Source organism: Hydractinia symbiolongicarpus, chromosome 9 (genome assembly GCF_029227915.1).
Source record: "Hydractinia symbiolongicarpus strain clone_291-10 chromosome 9, HSymV2.1, whole genome shotgun sequence".
Taxonomy (NCBI): Eukaryota; Metazoa; Cnidaria; class Hydrozoa; order Anthoathecata; family Hydractiniidae; genus Hydractinia; species Hydractinia symbiolongicarpus.
In genome coordinates this window covers 26,010,844-26,025,495 of record NC_079883.1, presented here as the reverse complement: position 1 = coordinate 26,025,495, position 14,652 = coordinate 26,010,844, and the positions used below count along the sequence as shown (strand labels likewise).

The 14,652-nt window shown below is 32.0% G+C and overlaps 1 protein-coding gene across 1 annotated transcript; it reads right to left on the bottom strand.

Annotated features, from left to right (window-relative positions):
• Positions 1 to 1,808: 1,808 nt before the first annotated feature.
• Positions 1,809 to 14,646, bottom strand: LOC130657995 (AT-rich interactive domain-containing protein 4B-like). The gene is made up of 19 exons (XM_057461017.1): positions 14,490 to 14,646; positions 9,954 to 10,064; positions 9,810 to 9,875; positions 9,479 to 9,569; positions 8,652 to 8,731; positions 8,391 to 8,447; positions 8,272 to 8,312; positions 7,898 to 7,979; positions 7,472 to 7,522; positions 7,095 to 7,162; positions 6,494 to 6,597; positions 6,076 to 6,258; positions 5,904 to 5,998; positions 5,610 to 5,704; positions 4,770 to 5,318; positions 4,357 to 4,450; positions 3,783 to 4,194; positions 2,491 to 3,354; positions 1,809 to 2,102 (listed from the first exon to the last, which is right to left on the bottom strand). The coding sequence occupies exons 1-19, from the start codon at positions 14,490 to 14,492 to the stop codon at positions 1,927 to 1,929; spliced, it is 3,222 nt and encodes a 1,073-aa protein (XP_057317000.1). The 5' UTR covers positions 14,493 to 14,646; the 3' UTR covers positions 1,809 to 1,926.
• Between the last annotated feature and the right edge of the window lie 6 nt (positions 14,647 to 14,652).

Here is a 14,652-nt window from a genome sequence, read left to right as displayed (position 1 = left end):
AATGGTATGATCGATAGATTTTTAACCGACATTGCTTTTTATCGCTTTCGCTCGTGAGTAAAAACATTAAAAAAATTTGAAGAGAAAGTTTCCACCAATCAGTTATTAGTCTTACTAAGGAAATTTTAAATCTGGAGCAGCTTTTTGTTGTTTTGGAAAATAGTAAATACTTCTGTAAAGGAGGCTTCAAAATTGACAAATCTCATCATACACGAGCGTCTATTCTAACGAAAAAAAAGTTTTGATCGATTTGCTCGTTATCGCAAACACGTAAAAGTTTTTAATCCAAAAGTAAAACCTGCTGTTTAAAATCTCTTTCATAAACAGGAGGGTGAATTTGGCACACACGATATGAAAAGTTAGAATATTCAGAAATTGTTATTCTCAAATACAACGGATAATATATATTGTAAAGGATTTAAATTCATCACAGAGAACAAGTATTTCAAACTGGACGAAAATAACAGTTAACCAGATAACAATACAAAGAATCTAAACCTGTTAAATAAACGAAAAAAAAGTTAAAATTTAGACAAAATATAGACGAAAAATTCGATTCAAGAACACAAACTACAAATACCATATTTTCTCGAATAAATATTATGGATGTTTATTTATTTAAAAGCAATGCACTAGCTTTTTAATCGAGGGGGCGTATTTAAAAGGGCGTTTCTTTAAGAGGGCGTTTTTTTTAATAAAAAGCGACTTTTTGAGAGGTATTTAAGAAAGACAGCGTTTATAAATATAAATTAATTAACCGCCCGAGCGCCTTATCATCTTTTCATACTTTCGACTGAGCACTTAGAAGGGTGTTTATCAAATTAATTTGTTGTGACAAAGAAGGGAAACATAAACACTACTTGAGATTATAAAACAATATTTAACAGTTAAACTAGGACTGCAAAAATCATCTTCTTTCTAGAAAAGGTGTTTACTTTTTCCTCATAAAATAAGTCCCCGGTATTATTTTAAAATTTACTTGACGGGGCACGCAGGGTGGTTTATTAATGCATGTACATGCGAAGATTAGTTTAAACTCGAGGCGTAAGCACGCTAACTCCATGACATACACGCTTTTTTTAAGCAACGCAAATTTGACTGAGGCTTAATGTTGCTAAGTTTTAATATTTTACAATATTTTGTTGCTTACTTGTTGCTTGTTGACGATTTAAGGATCAAATTCATGTGTTTACTCAGTCAGCATAAATCGGAATAAAATGTTAGTCGTTGTGTATAAAACTGACATGGCTTTTAGCACAGGACTTTGCAGACGAATGCTGTTTTTATAATTCCTGTACTCACTACAGGCTGAATGTTACTTACAAGTAGATTCGTTTTTTGAAGACTTTTTAGATGTTACTTAGATAAAAAGCGTGTATGTAAAATACAGTGCATTGTGAACATGGTCGTGGCTTTCACAAAAATATATTTACATATCCACATTCTGCTTTCATATATATATATATATATATATATAAATATTATTGGGAAAAAAATATTTCATTAAGCAGGATTTTAAAAAACGTTTGTTAATAAATTATTACTACACGTTAAAAATTGTCAACTCATTGGTGTGTTTTTAACGTGTTGTTTCGATAAACAAACGTTTTGCGCAGATTACTACTTAATCCTCTGTAGCCATAAAAAAATACAAAGTTACGCTTTTAATCCACTCCACTGAGCAAAAATTTGATTGTTTTAATACCGAGAAGTTTCCTGTGTAAACTGAAAACGAAAAAAACATTTTTGCCCCAAAATTACCCCATTAAAACAGCAAGTGTATTTCAAGCATGAAAAAATGTACGACATTTTCAACCATACACTGGCTTTTTAATTACAATACGCTATTATACATCTCCTTTTGTTAATTACACAGCTATTCACAATATTCACATCAAAGGGATAAAAAAACTGAAGGCAATACATTTAAGACACACTCGTCCGTTGTTTGTTTTCCATTTGCTTGCGTAGCTTTCTTCTCTTTCGACGGTCGATGCTAGCTACTTCGGTACGTAATTTGCTGTATAACTTTCGCATGGCATTTAAACGGGACTGCATGATTACAATTCGATCTACAGAATTCTTTTCTGCAAGCACATTTTCTAAATTATAAAGCAGTAACAAAAAATAAGTAAAAAGCCTAGCACAGCCAACGCCTAAAACGACTTTATTTGCAATGCATATTTAAATCAACTGGAATGTGAATAAGCAAGCAGTGAACCAACCACACTATATCATGATCTTCACTTTAAAGACCACTGTAATAACAGATTACCAAATAAGCGCGTTTTACCTGTATAAAATTGTGATCACCAAAATATGATCATCAAAGACTTGAATATTAGGAAAAGGCGATGAAAGAAAATAATTATTGTTGTGGTCTATTTTCTGGAGAGTGGGTGTTCGCAAAAAATTTTCCTGCAAAGAATTCTTTCAAAAGAAATTAGTGAAGAATTTAAAATGTAATAAATACTCGGCACATTTTCTTACCTAAATCCGACATAAAGTCGATGTTGTATTGCAATGGCGGCGACACCCGTTTTTCCTTCTTTTCTTTCGGACTCTTTAATGCTTCAACTTCAGTAGTCGATTGAGTTCGTCTTCGTTTTTTATCGTGCTTTTTCTTTCGCGACTTCTCGTGATCCTTCTGCGGAGAATTACTTTCTTTCCGTGTGTCCGGAACACTCTCCTCCACACTTTCAGAGGCTTGAAGTTTAGGTATGTTTTCGACAATGTTACAAAAATCGCTTAAGGTTTGGGCCGTTTCAGAAGTTCTATCCTTTTCTGATTGTAAGTTATTGTTATCGCTTTTAATCGTTTCGACAGGTGCCGATGTGCTTTCTTTTTCTTCGTTATCACTATCCGTTTCATCGTTTCGTCTCTTTCGATTTGGCTTGCTTTCTTCTTTTTTAGTTTTCATTTTACGACCTTTCTTTTTATCGTCGTCCTGACTAATCTTGTTCTGAAACTCGTCAACCTTAGACGTCTCACTCGGATCACATGCCTCAATTTTTGGACCTTCTTCCATCGTCTTCTGCAATGATGTTTTGGACATCAACTTGCTTGAATCTTCGATCCATTTCTTCACGGAATCTTCTTTGGACGATTCCTTAGGATCAAGAGGCAATGGCTTCTTACTAGAAGAGTAATTCTCATAACCACTTGCTTGATGGTCAGAAAATGTTGTACTTGTCGTAGGCTCTTCTTTGACGTCATCTTTTTTGGTCCCATAATCTTCCTTTTCGTCTTTACTGCTTAGGTCGCTCTCGGCGTTATCTGATTTTTGAGACGTTATTTGTTGACGATTAGATCGTCGACGATTTACGGTGGAAGACTCGGATTTCATTAGGGGATCTAAAATGAATGCAGGTTTAGTAAAAACTGAAGAAAAACTGTCAATCGGCTGTTAAAAAGTTACTCTTGCATTGCAAGAAGTCATTACACTGACGTAGCATTAAACCAAAACCATAAATTACATGATTTTTTTTTTAGCAGTTTAGCGACTTGTTCCCCATAACCATTAGCTGCCTTATCGGCTTTTACTCCAATGGCCCTTATGCGCTTGTTATATCTGACTCCCCAGATTTAGATCAAGCTTATTTTGCAAAGATCGGGTCATAGTAGCAGTTAAAAATAAGAATTGTTACATAAAATAATTCTTGCTTTTATAGTATACTTCAGAATAGGACCATGATTTTTCGATTTTTCTCCAAAAGTTGTAGAATGAGCTTTTTATACACTTGCTTTTTATTAAAAAGGTTTAGTTAAGGAAGAAAGCATACCAGATTGAATGTTTACAGCTGATTGGTTCGGCTTGCCAATACTTTCTACTAAAGCGTTCAACAAAATCGTATCTTGCATGGAATTTCTGGTCGTTCTAGGCTTCACAGGGCTGGGTTTAAAATCCGGAATGAATAAAGCGTCGTTTACGGCTTTGGGATGGAGAGTTTTCTTCGTGTGTTGAGCGTGTTTCGTCGACTCAGAAAGAAAGAGTGGCTCATGAGCATAGGTGGGTGATTTAAGAGGCGACGGTGGCTTTTCAATAACAGGTGATTTGACCGGTTTGGAGACAGGCGTTGTAATAGGAGTTGTTGTTGGTGTCATTTGTTCAGTGGTGGTATGTTCTGCGGGTAAAATAGGTAATGCATCAGTTTCAACTTTTGCCTTGAATTTCTGTGGCAAATCTTTGGGTACCTAAAAGAAGGACAGTTTTAAAGAAGAAAGTTAAATAGAAACCAGTTTTTTAAAAATAACAACATTTAAAAAACATATTGATTGTTGCGTAACTATTACATAAAAAAGCTAGAACACATCTCCATATAGATTTAACATGCCACAAGAAAAAACAAAACACACCTTCACTGTTGGTAATGGTGGACCAATATTTTTTCTTCTGTTTGGAATGTTACAAAAGCCTTGAATTCTCTCTTCCTTCACCCACTCATCATACCTAAAGAGATGAAAAGGCATGTATTTTTTTTAGTACAACTCATATCGAAACATCGTTCAAACCTTCAGCACAATAGTAATTCACAACCGCTCTTAAAATTTCAAGTCACTTACAAAGAAAGATTTGACATTTATCCAGGATAATGTAGATTTAAAAATTTATTGTATACCGTGCTTGCTCTTATTACATATATACCTGCCCCAGTAGCCGTTTAATTTCATTTAGCGGAGGTCAAAAGTTTCGGCGTTTGATAGCTATAGATATAGCAGATAAATGTAAAATTTAAATCAACAATGCTATTAAGAGGCGACGTTGTTACCTGTGATTCCAACCGTTGTAATGAATTCTGTAAACGACTTCTCCATTACCTTCTTCTTTCCCAACGTCGAGAATCTTCGCATTGTAAATACGCTGGTTTTTTCCGCTACCATATCGAATTGCAATCTTACTACCCATTTTATACTTGCCAACTTGATCTCTGGTGTCATGGGAATGTTCAGTATCCTCGCTCGTGTCAGATGTTTCCGGACTGTTCACAACATCCACATCTTCTGCTTCAGAGAATTTCACATCCACATCCAGAAACAATCCTTTCAATGTTGATTTTTCTGTCTCGTCCACCGTGGACTCACGTGACGCCAAATTAGGGCGTTTTTTCTTTTCTGCACTACCTTCAAACGACCTATCTAACATCGCTTTAGTTGAACGCGTTGTACGACGCCTGTCAGGCTCGGAATCACTTTCAGATATCGTTGAAGATTTATCGTTGTCTTCTTTAGTTGCGTTTCTCTTACTCTTGGGTTTCTGTTGTCGACTTGGAGAAGATTTTGCTGAGCTTTTCAAGTGTTCTTCGTAAGGGTAAAGGTATCTGAATGTAAACCAAAACAATGTATTGAATAACTAGGTGGTGCTTACAATTTCAACTGTCATACATACATCCCCATAGCAGTATTCATTTCGTGTACTTTTGTCTGGCTAGCACGTAGTGTGTCTAGGGGTCTGAAATAAAGCTGTTACGCTGTCATTAGAAATTTCAGTGAGAAAAATTGATGGTACCGGTTAGTTCAAACGTGTTAACCAAAAGTTACCATTTTTATACACACATATTCCTGCATGTTTTCCACATTACAAGTTTACTTGAGCTGGCAGAACACCCTACCTTTTGTATAACGTTTTCATGTTATATGACGCAGTGGTGTGCATGTTACGTAAACCAAGTTTCGTGTAAATATGGCGCCATTGCTGATTACTCACCTACAAAATTATCATGAAACCAAATTCAATAATTTGAAAAACCTTAATACCATGGCTTCTTTTAACACGAGAAGGCCAAGTCATATCAATATCAATATTGCAGAATACTTAATTTGCTGCAAACTCGTCAACATTCTATGTTTTCATTTAAAACAAGACCTTTGCTGAGGAGATGAAAGATATATTACAATCTACTTGCCTCATCCATACCACCTATTTCCAGTACAAGTTCATAAAGTTTATGAAGATTCACACCCTGGTTGTTTATTGTTGGAGGTTTTGTCAGTGGAGTGCCTACATAGTAACGTAACAAAATTTGATTACTAATTTTAACAAAAATCAATGCTTTCAAATATTGCTGTTAAAATTACCTTGTCTACTCATGAAACTATATACATTGTCTTGGAAAGCTTTTGCATCAGAGGAGAGAACCGGGACCAAGGGAGCAGACACATCGTCATCAGAGCTTTCTTCCTTTTCATCAATGGTATCAAGAATGTTCCATCCTTTTGGTAACTCACCAAGATCGTGGTATGCTAGTGCTTTTTCGATAGCTAGAATCAATAAAGGAAAGATGTAACAATTCTGACTGAAGCTAAAATTATAGGTTACCCTAAAGTATGTTTTGTAGATTTAAAAAAAAGTTTTATAAACTCATTAATAACTAGTTCAAACTACAGTTTAAAAATAAATTAATAAAACAGCAAATCACATTACAATTTTTTTCAAACGTCTAAATCTTTTACAATGCATTTTTGGTGATACTATCAATAACTTAATTTTCATTACCTGATCTTAGTATTGGGTCGGTTTTCGTTTCTCCTTTTAAGAAATTTGACAAAGGTTCCTTTTCTTTTGAGAAATCTTTCACATCTTCTTTTTTCACCAGCATTCTATAAAATGAATTTTGACACAATAATAGAAAATCTTGATGCTTACATGAGCATTGATTAACTTTGGAATACTACTAATGCAATTATTAGTTTTAGCAGCCTTGCATTTTTTTAATGAATATGTAGGGCAAATTTTCCGATTTTTTAAAAAATATAACAAATGAGCTAAAAAAAATTTCATGAAAAACCATTGCTTTTAAGCAGCCTTGCAGTTTTTTTAAAATAGACATTTTTGGCAAATTTTCTGATTTTTTTTGTTTTGTTTAATTAAGCAAACTAAGCTAAAATTCATTTAAAACCCAATTTTTTAAAAAAAGTTTAAAAATATTACGAGCCAAGACTAACCTTTATGAATGTGATTTTATCAACACTTTCCCCTTATTTAACGCAAATAAACAAATCGATAAATAGCTTCGTCTAAGTCCTTTTTAACAAACATTTTCTTAGTTCTCACTGCTGAACTATGTCATAAAAACTGGGATTAACATTTTACTTACTTTTTGCCATCTTTAAACGACTGCACATAGACTTGGTTATCAGGATGATTTCCAAAATGTTTTAGGCCCTAGAAACAAAATTTCCAGTGACATGATGTCAAACATCTCAATGATTAACATTAATAACACAGTGCAAAACCCTACACAAGCAATTTGAAAACACAATTCATGGAACTAACAAAAATATCAATTAAAGATCTGACCCTAAATATTTATTATTCTGATGACAAAAGAAATTAACATTTTCCATGTGGCTTCTTAGGTGGTATATACCAAAAGAAGAGTATGACATCTGGTAGAGTTTAGTTACAATGCAGATACCACCAGGCTGTGCAAACTAATTGACATCAATTACAGCTTGTTTTCAATTTACTTACAAGAGCTGGAAACCAACTTTTTCTCCTTTCCCCTTGTTCAATGCATACGACCTAAACAAGTAACTCACATAAGTTACAATAAGGCCACTACTCGATTAACATAAAATAATTCCTGCAGCCTAAGGGTGGTTTACGAAGTATGTAAACAGTACGCTTTCACAATAGATAACTCTATTTTTTAAATTTCGTTGATTCAAATCTTCTTCATTAAAGGGGGGGGGGGGGGGGGGGGCAAACAGTGAATATGTGTAGGTATGCAAGGGCAGGAGGGTCAAGGGAGAAGGGTACAGTTTGTACAGGGTGTGAGGAAGGGTTGTAAAAAATAAGCAATTTAGTGCTATGTACATTTGTGGATGCGCCTATTACTTTCCCACTACCAAATATAAATATCAACTGCAGTATGGATATTATAACAAATCAATCTACCTTTCCAAGATATTCTTTATCAATCTCACTCCATCTTTTACCAGGCTTTGTACCATCACTATCTGAGTCATCCTCATCTAAGCTGCAAAAAATGATTTAATCACATAGGACGTGCAACGTGCAATTTTTTGTAAATAATAAAATTTTAAGGCAATTGTTTTCTTTTATAAAATATGATCTTTTAAACTTTCACAAAAAGTGAGATAACTGGAGATAACTAGAGATAACTCTTGTGAATGATCATTTCAATGATTCTTTTTAAAATTTTACATAGGTTTTAACTTTTATGATTGTTTGCAATCAAAGGGTACTAAATTTTCAGTTGTGTTCAGCTTAAAAAAGGACAAAAAGAATAAAGAAAGAATAAAAAGTACTTGGGTTGTGATCTTCTGCGTTTTCGTCTTTTGTCATTTGACTAAAAGAAAACAGTGAAGGGTCCAGTTATTTTCTTATACAACATTGCAATGAAATCTATCTAGGTAAAAAAACTTACTAATAACACAGGAGTTAAAAAGTTCTCTGGATCGGTCAGTGGTAGGTTGTCCAAGTTCTAAATTTAAAAAACGTAAGTGTACTTTAAAAGCCAGACTATGCAATTATGTTTATTACACTTATATCTACAACATAAATAATTTTCAGTATTATTGTTGCGAATTACTTAATTAATTACTTAATTAACATTAATGATTTAATGTTGCATATTATTCCTTAATTAGCAACAAATATAAAAAATCATTATACATTAAGAACTGACCTCGTGTTCTTGAAAATGTCTTTCTCCCATCACACAAACATTTGTTCTCCTTAATGTTCTTTCATCACCATCATCAAATACTGAAAACATAAAGCCACTCATATAACATGTTTTACTCAGTCAGAGGCTTAAATCAGTGATTTAAATTCATTTTTTAATTGTTTACAACAACATTGACAAAGACATCACACATGGTATATGTTTGGCATTTGCCATTATTTTAATCTTTATATGGTCACATATTTAACTCTTGTTCCATGTGAATCCCTTCTCTATATATTGTTAAATTACGTTTTTTCACAGAAGTACTTTTTCTCCCTGTCACTTATCAGATTTCCTTAACAAAACACTGAATCTTATTTGGCAATATATAGTGATATTTAAACTTGCATTCGATTTTATCACTTTATACAATGAAATTTCGGTTTCGTGTCACTTTTACTCAAAAAGTGACACGAAGCTTCACACAATTACATTTTGACTGTTTTATAAAATATTTTTAAGTTTTGTATACAATTATGGTAAAATTCAACTTATATGCGATAATGCTATAACACCACCTCTCAAGATTTGTTCTGATATTGTTAAATGTTTTGACTGTTTTTGCAAGGTTTAACAAGATTTTACAAAAATAGTTCCCAAACTCTTACATATGGGCTGGCAAATAATTTTTTTTTTTTGCTTTGTTTTTTGTGGAAAAATTCAAGTTAATCTGTATCCACATGGTTTTGTTTGCTAAATTTAATTATTCAAACATGCAAATGGTTACATCAATTATTGAGAAAAATATATACTTTTTATAAATTTAAGTCAATTAAAGTTCTTACCAACTGTATACAGACTGTGATCATTCATTTTCTGTATGACAGCATCTCTTGCTTCACCTCCATCTTGTTTAGTTTGAACCAATGCATTTAGCTTAAGAATTAAAAAAACTTTCTCTAAGCGACTAAAAAAATTTAGGAACTGATAAACAGGTGGGTAATTTTTTTTAACAATGTTAAATAAAATGTATTATCATAACTTTTCATCAAAAAGCACACATATTGACAATGTGTATTGTTGTTCTAACATATTGCACTAAAATAATCAGTTATATTGATGAAGTAAAGAAAAAAGCCATAAACATGATTGAATTTAAACAGGAAATTAACTCACTTTTAGTTCCCCTTCTATAAACTCATCATTAATAATAGCAGAGCCGCTACCATCTTTAAACTGAACCTAATAAAAAGGAAAGAAAAAAATTAAAATTGCTATTTTTTATATGCCTTCATTCACTTTTATTTGTTTCCCACCAACCTTACACTTGACCGACTTCTTAACAGATTTGATGGTTGCTTCACAAAATGCTCCTTTAAATTTTGCACTGACAGGAGTACCCACCTCCAAAAAAGCGGGTATGTCACTGGCCTAAAAAAAAGATGGCCAACATTTAGACTGAATTAATATCTGTGCACTGCTGTAAACAACATACACAGTTCTAGGCAATAAAAACCTCCAGATGTTGTTAATTCACACTGGCAGCTTTCAATGCATGGTATTACCTCAGCAGGCATTAAGTAATTGTTAGAACTAGATTAACATTTTCAATTTCATTTTAAATACATTTATAAAGAATTTACAACATTCAATTTCTCCTTATGAGCATTTTACTATTCTATTAATACACAAGTTGTATCTGTTTGACTGGCAAAGTGGATAGGTTCATTTTGCCTAATTGGAGTTTTCCCCTGGCCTTATTGACTAGTAAACTATTATATCACGCCTGGATTAATAAAGATGGTAAGGATAAATCGTTACAGTCTTTTTAACGTCTTTGGACAATATTTCAAATTATAATAATTTTTTATTATAATATATACATATTTATATTATTATACTATACTACTGTGGAGTAGGTCTTGTCACAAAGTAGGGTAATTATGAAATGATTCTCCACTTATTTATCAGCTTAAAGCACTTATTTATCGTTACTGCCGTTAACGTATCGTTTCCGCAAAGTTTACATCGTTGGAACAAAAAAACGTTTGGATCGTTTCCACCATCTACAAATCACGGTAACGATGGATCGTTTCCCTAGACTCCACAAATTTACAGGCCTGTATATGTTAGCATACACATGTGACATTTTGTGAAACCTGTCAACGTGTTTTGCTTATTATTGAATTTATTTTCCTGTTGTCATTGCCCTTTTTCCAAAATAGTAAGAACAATTTTTGGTTAGCCAACAGTATAAATATTTTATGAATATATATCTAAGAAATACTTGTAAAAATCATTTTTTTACAGAAATAATACAAAATGGGCTTCACTTGTGCACCAAGTTCCTGATGCCATGTTTGTCATTATAGTATTTGAGATAATTCTAGGTGACAGACATCAATAGTGTGATACTGGTTATTAATGTTTAGTGTGTCCTACAACCCCAGTTTGAGCAGTAACCAATTTTGATTCAGAAAGCTCCGATTCCAGGAACCGTAGTTAGAACTTAAACTTGTTAAAATCTTTAAACTCATTCCTAACTCTTTAAACTTCCATCGACAGAAATAAAGCACACACACTAGGGTGTGCTTTCTGACATATAATAGTGGATATTAACAGTAAAACAGAAGGTCAGCAGAAACTTGGTAGACAAGCAGTGATGCAAAATTTGCATAATAGAAGTCAGGACATTTTTAGAATAATGTATTTATTTTCACTGATAAAAAGTAAAATGAGTTTTTCTCTTTTGTTAGCAGTATTTCAAGTAATTGCTACCTTATTTGTAGATCGTTACCATAACGTTACTCTAACAACAAAATGGGCGCAATTAATATTAAAATCAGCATTGAAATAAAGAAGCTCTGTTCCACACAAACAAACAAAAAATTACGGCCTGAACCAACAGCCATGATGGTATTTGTACCATCAATGTTATTTTTTCAATAAGGAATAGTAAATAAAATGATTTAGTTTTATTCACTGCATTACTAAATGTACAATTTTATATATATATATATATATATATATATATATATATATATATATATATATATATATATATATATATATATATATATATATATATATATATATATATATATATATATATATATATATATATATATATATATATATATACATATATATATACATATATATATACATATATATATATATATATATATATATATATATATATATATATATATATATATATATATATATATATATATATATATATATATATATATATATATATATATATATATATATATATATATATATATATATATATATATATATATATATATATATATATATATATATATATATATATATATATATATATATATATATATATATATTTTTCTTGGGTATTTTTCAGCATATTTCTTCAAAAAATGGAGACAAACAAAGAAATATTCAAAAACCACCAACTTTTCCATTCCCATTATAGCCAATGTGAAACAAAAGAAATAAGATTATTGGGTCATATTAAAAGTGTCAATCAAACATAAAAAGAAAACATTAAATAGAGAAGTTATTAACTGTATACTGTATTACATCTTTTTCATTTAGATAAACAGAGAATAAAAAAGTAATTATTACTACACTTCACGACGGTTCAGCCGTTCGTGTGTGGCGTTGTATAATAAAAAAGTAGTAATCACTCCACCCCATTATGTTTTGGTCATTTGACGGCCATTCTTAAGTAGACAAGTCTTGTTTACTTAAAAATAGCCGTCAAATGACCAAAACATCACGGAGTGGTGTGATTACTACTTTTTTCACTATAATTTTTCCAAGCTATAAACAGAGAAGTTAAATAAGTAAAGTAGATAGAGGAAAAAAGAATGTGTGTGTATTCAGACTGGACCTATTTAAGGAAAGAATTTTCCAAGCACAAGTACATCATAAAAAGCACTCAATTTTTTTGGCTTCTAAGTGGTTGAGACTTTATTTGAAATTTCAACAGGAAGCAAAAGTTTTTTTTAGTTTACTTTGTTAGATATGCAAAACAAAATTGCAAATTTTGTAGCTGTGAAATACTCAAAAAATATTTTTTGGATCAACATCTCCTGTAAAGCAAAAACACATGCTGGCTAAACATATTTGTTGTAACACTCCCCTGTGGTGGGTCCCTTGTGAACATTTGAAATAATAAATTTAGACACAAGATCAAAAGCAAATTAAATGGACACCAAAAAAATTAGGTGTGTGATGTGGTGCATGCCTAGACTTTTCTTCATTCACAGAGCTCTGGATGTTATTATTGCAAATGTGCAACTGCATTGCATCGTTTTACATATATTATTGGATCACCTAGCACCTAGGGCAAAATTTTTAGCAAAGGTTTTGTTGTAATTTTGAAACCCTTAAAATATATATAAATTTTCTTGTTGTCAACATGACACCATAGAAATTTGGGTGTGTGATGTGCTGCACGACTAGCATTTTCTTCATTGACAAAGCTATGGATAACGTTAGTTTTGTGGTACATGCAGGCCAATCAATAAGGGGAGAGCAATTGTTCTTGCTCACGCAAAGGCTTGTCCAATGCTGAGAAATGAGAAAAAGGCTGAGCCATTAATTGCTCTCCCAATTCCACAAAAAGTTTTTCTGGTTGAGCAATATCAATTCATTTCAAATGGAAATCAGTTACCTTTGTTATTATTTACAGTAAAAAAGAAACTAAAATATATAAAAAAAGATAAATAAAATAAAAAAAAGACTTTGTGATAAAATATGGTTTATAATCTTATTCTTTCATTCAGATTGTCCAGTTTCAATTATTGTAACCTCGGGGGAGCGATTTATTGCTCTGGTGTTATTTTCTTATTGATAGGCCTGACATGATTTCAAGTTTTATTGCATCCTCTAGTGCCAATAGAAAACATTTTTAGCAAAGCTTTTGTTATAATTTTAAAAACCTTGGAATATATTGTTAGAAGTCAGAAATCTTTTAGGGTAAACAACCCTTGCAACAACACTCACAAGTAATATTATTAAAATCTTGTGATTTCTTTACACACAATTATTTTGTGAAGAAATAGTTTATGTTTCATTTCAGTTTGACACTAGAATTATTGCATACATGGAGAAAACAGTTTTGTGGCTCAAGTGGTAAATCCAGAATTGGTGATATCGGTTTGGACGTAAGTTAGTCTCAAAATGTATGCTTTACATGCAGGCTTCCTATAATTTTTAGCAAGTTTTTAAAGATTGTAGCCGCAGGCAATTTCTAACATCATTTTTTAAAGACGTGAAGAACAAAAGTGCAGAAGACTTTTGCACTTCTACCAAATTTTCCCTTAAGACTGTTCGTAAAAAACACTTTATTTACGACTGACTTTATTTTTCAAGAGAATAATTTCGCATATTTCCAAAGAATTGCAATATATAGCTGCAATTTTCGATTAGCAAACTGAAACACTTCAAGATTTCCAAATTTTAAACCATCAGTTGGAGGATGTCAATCAAGGATATTTCCTTGAACAGCCTAATCAAGACAGTTGTAATTGGGTATAAACTATATAGCTAACACTCACAAGTTTATATGATGCTGAGATGCCAATATAAAAAAATGTTAATCAGTGTTTTAACAATGATCATATCATGATGGCTCACATAATTCGCTGACGTTTTGACTCAGTTTTGATATTACCTGACTTTTTCAGATTCTCTAGCTAGACTTTTGGTTATTTTTTATTTAGCTAGCTAACTAGTTCTTTTCTTTTGGATTGGTTGGTTCCCTTAAAAAAGTTTCTGGTGATAAGGTGTTCTAGTTTTTAATAGGTGAAAAAATGAGACAAGTTCAAAGGAAACGCATAGATAAGAGAAAGTATTTATTACCATTTGTCGATATATACTTCAGCAACTACAGAGACAGACAGCAGCGTTTTTCATAGTGTTCTACGTTGTTTGGTAGCCATATTAACTCTTTTTCAGCGTTTTTTCATGCACAACAACTTTTCAATTCCCTCCTCTTGTATGCAATTGCACATAATTAAGCTAA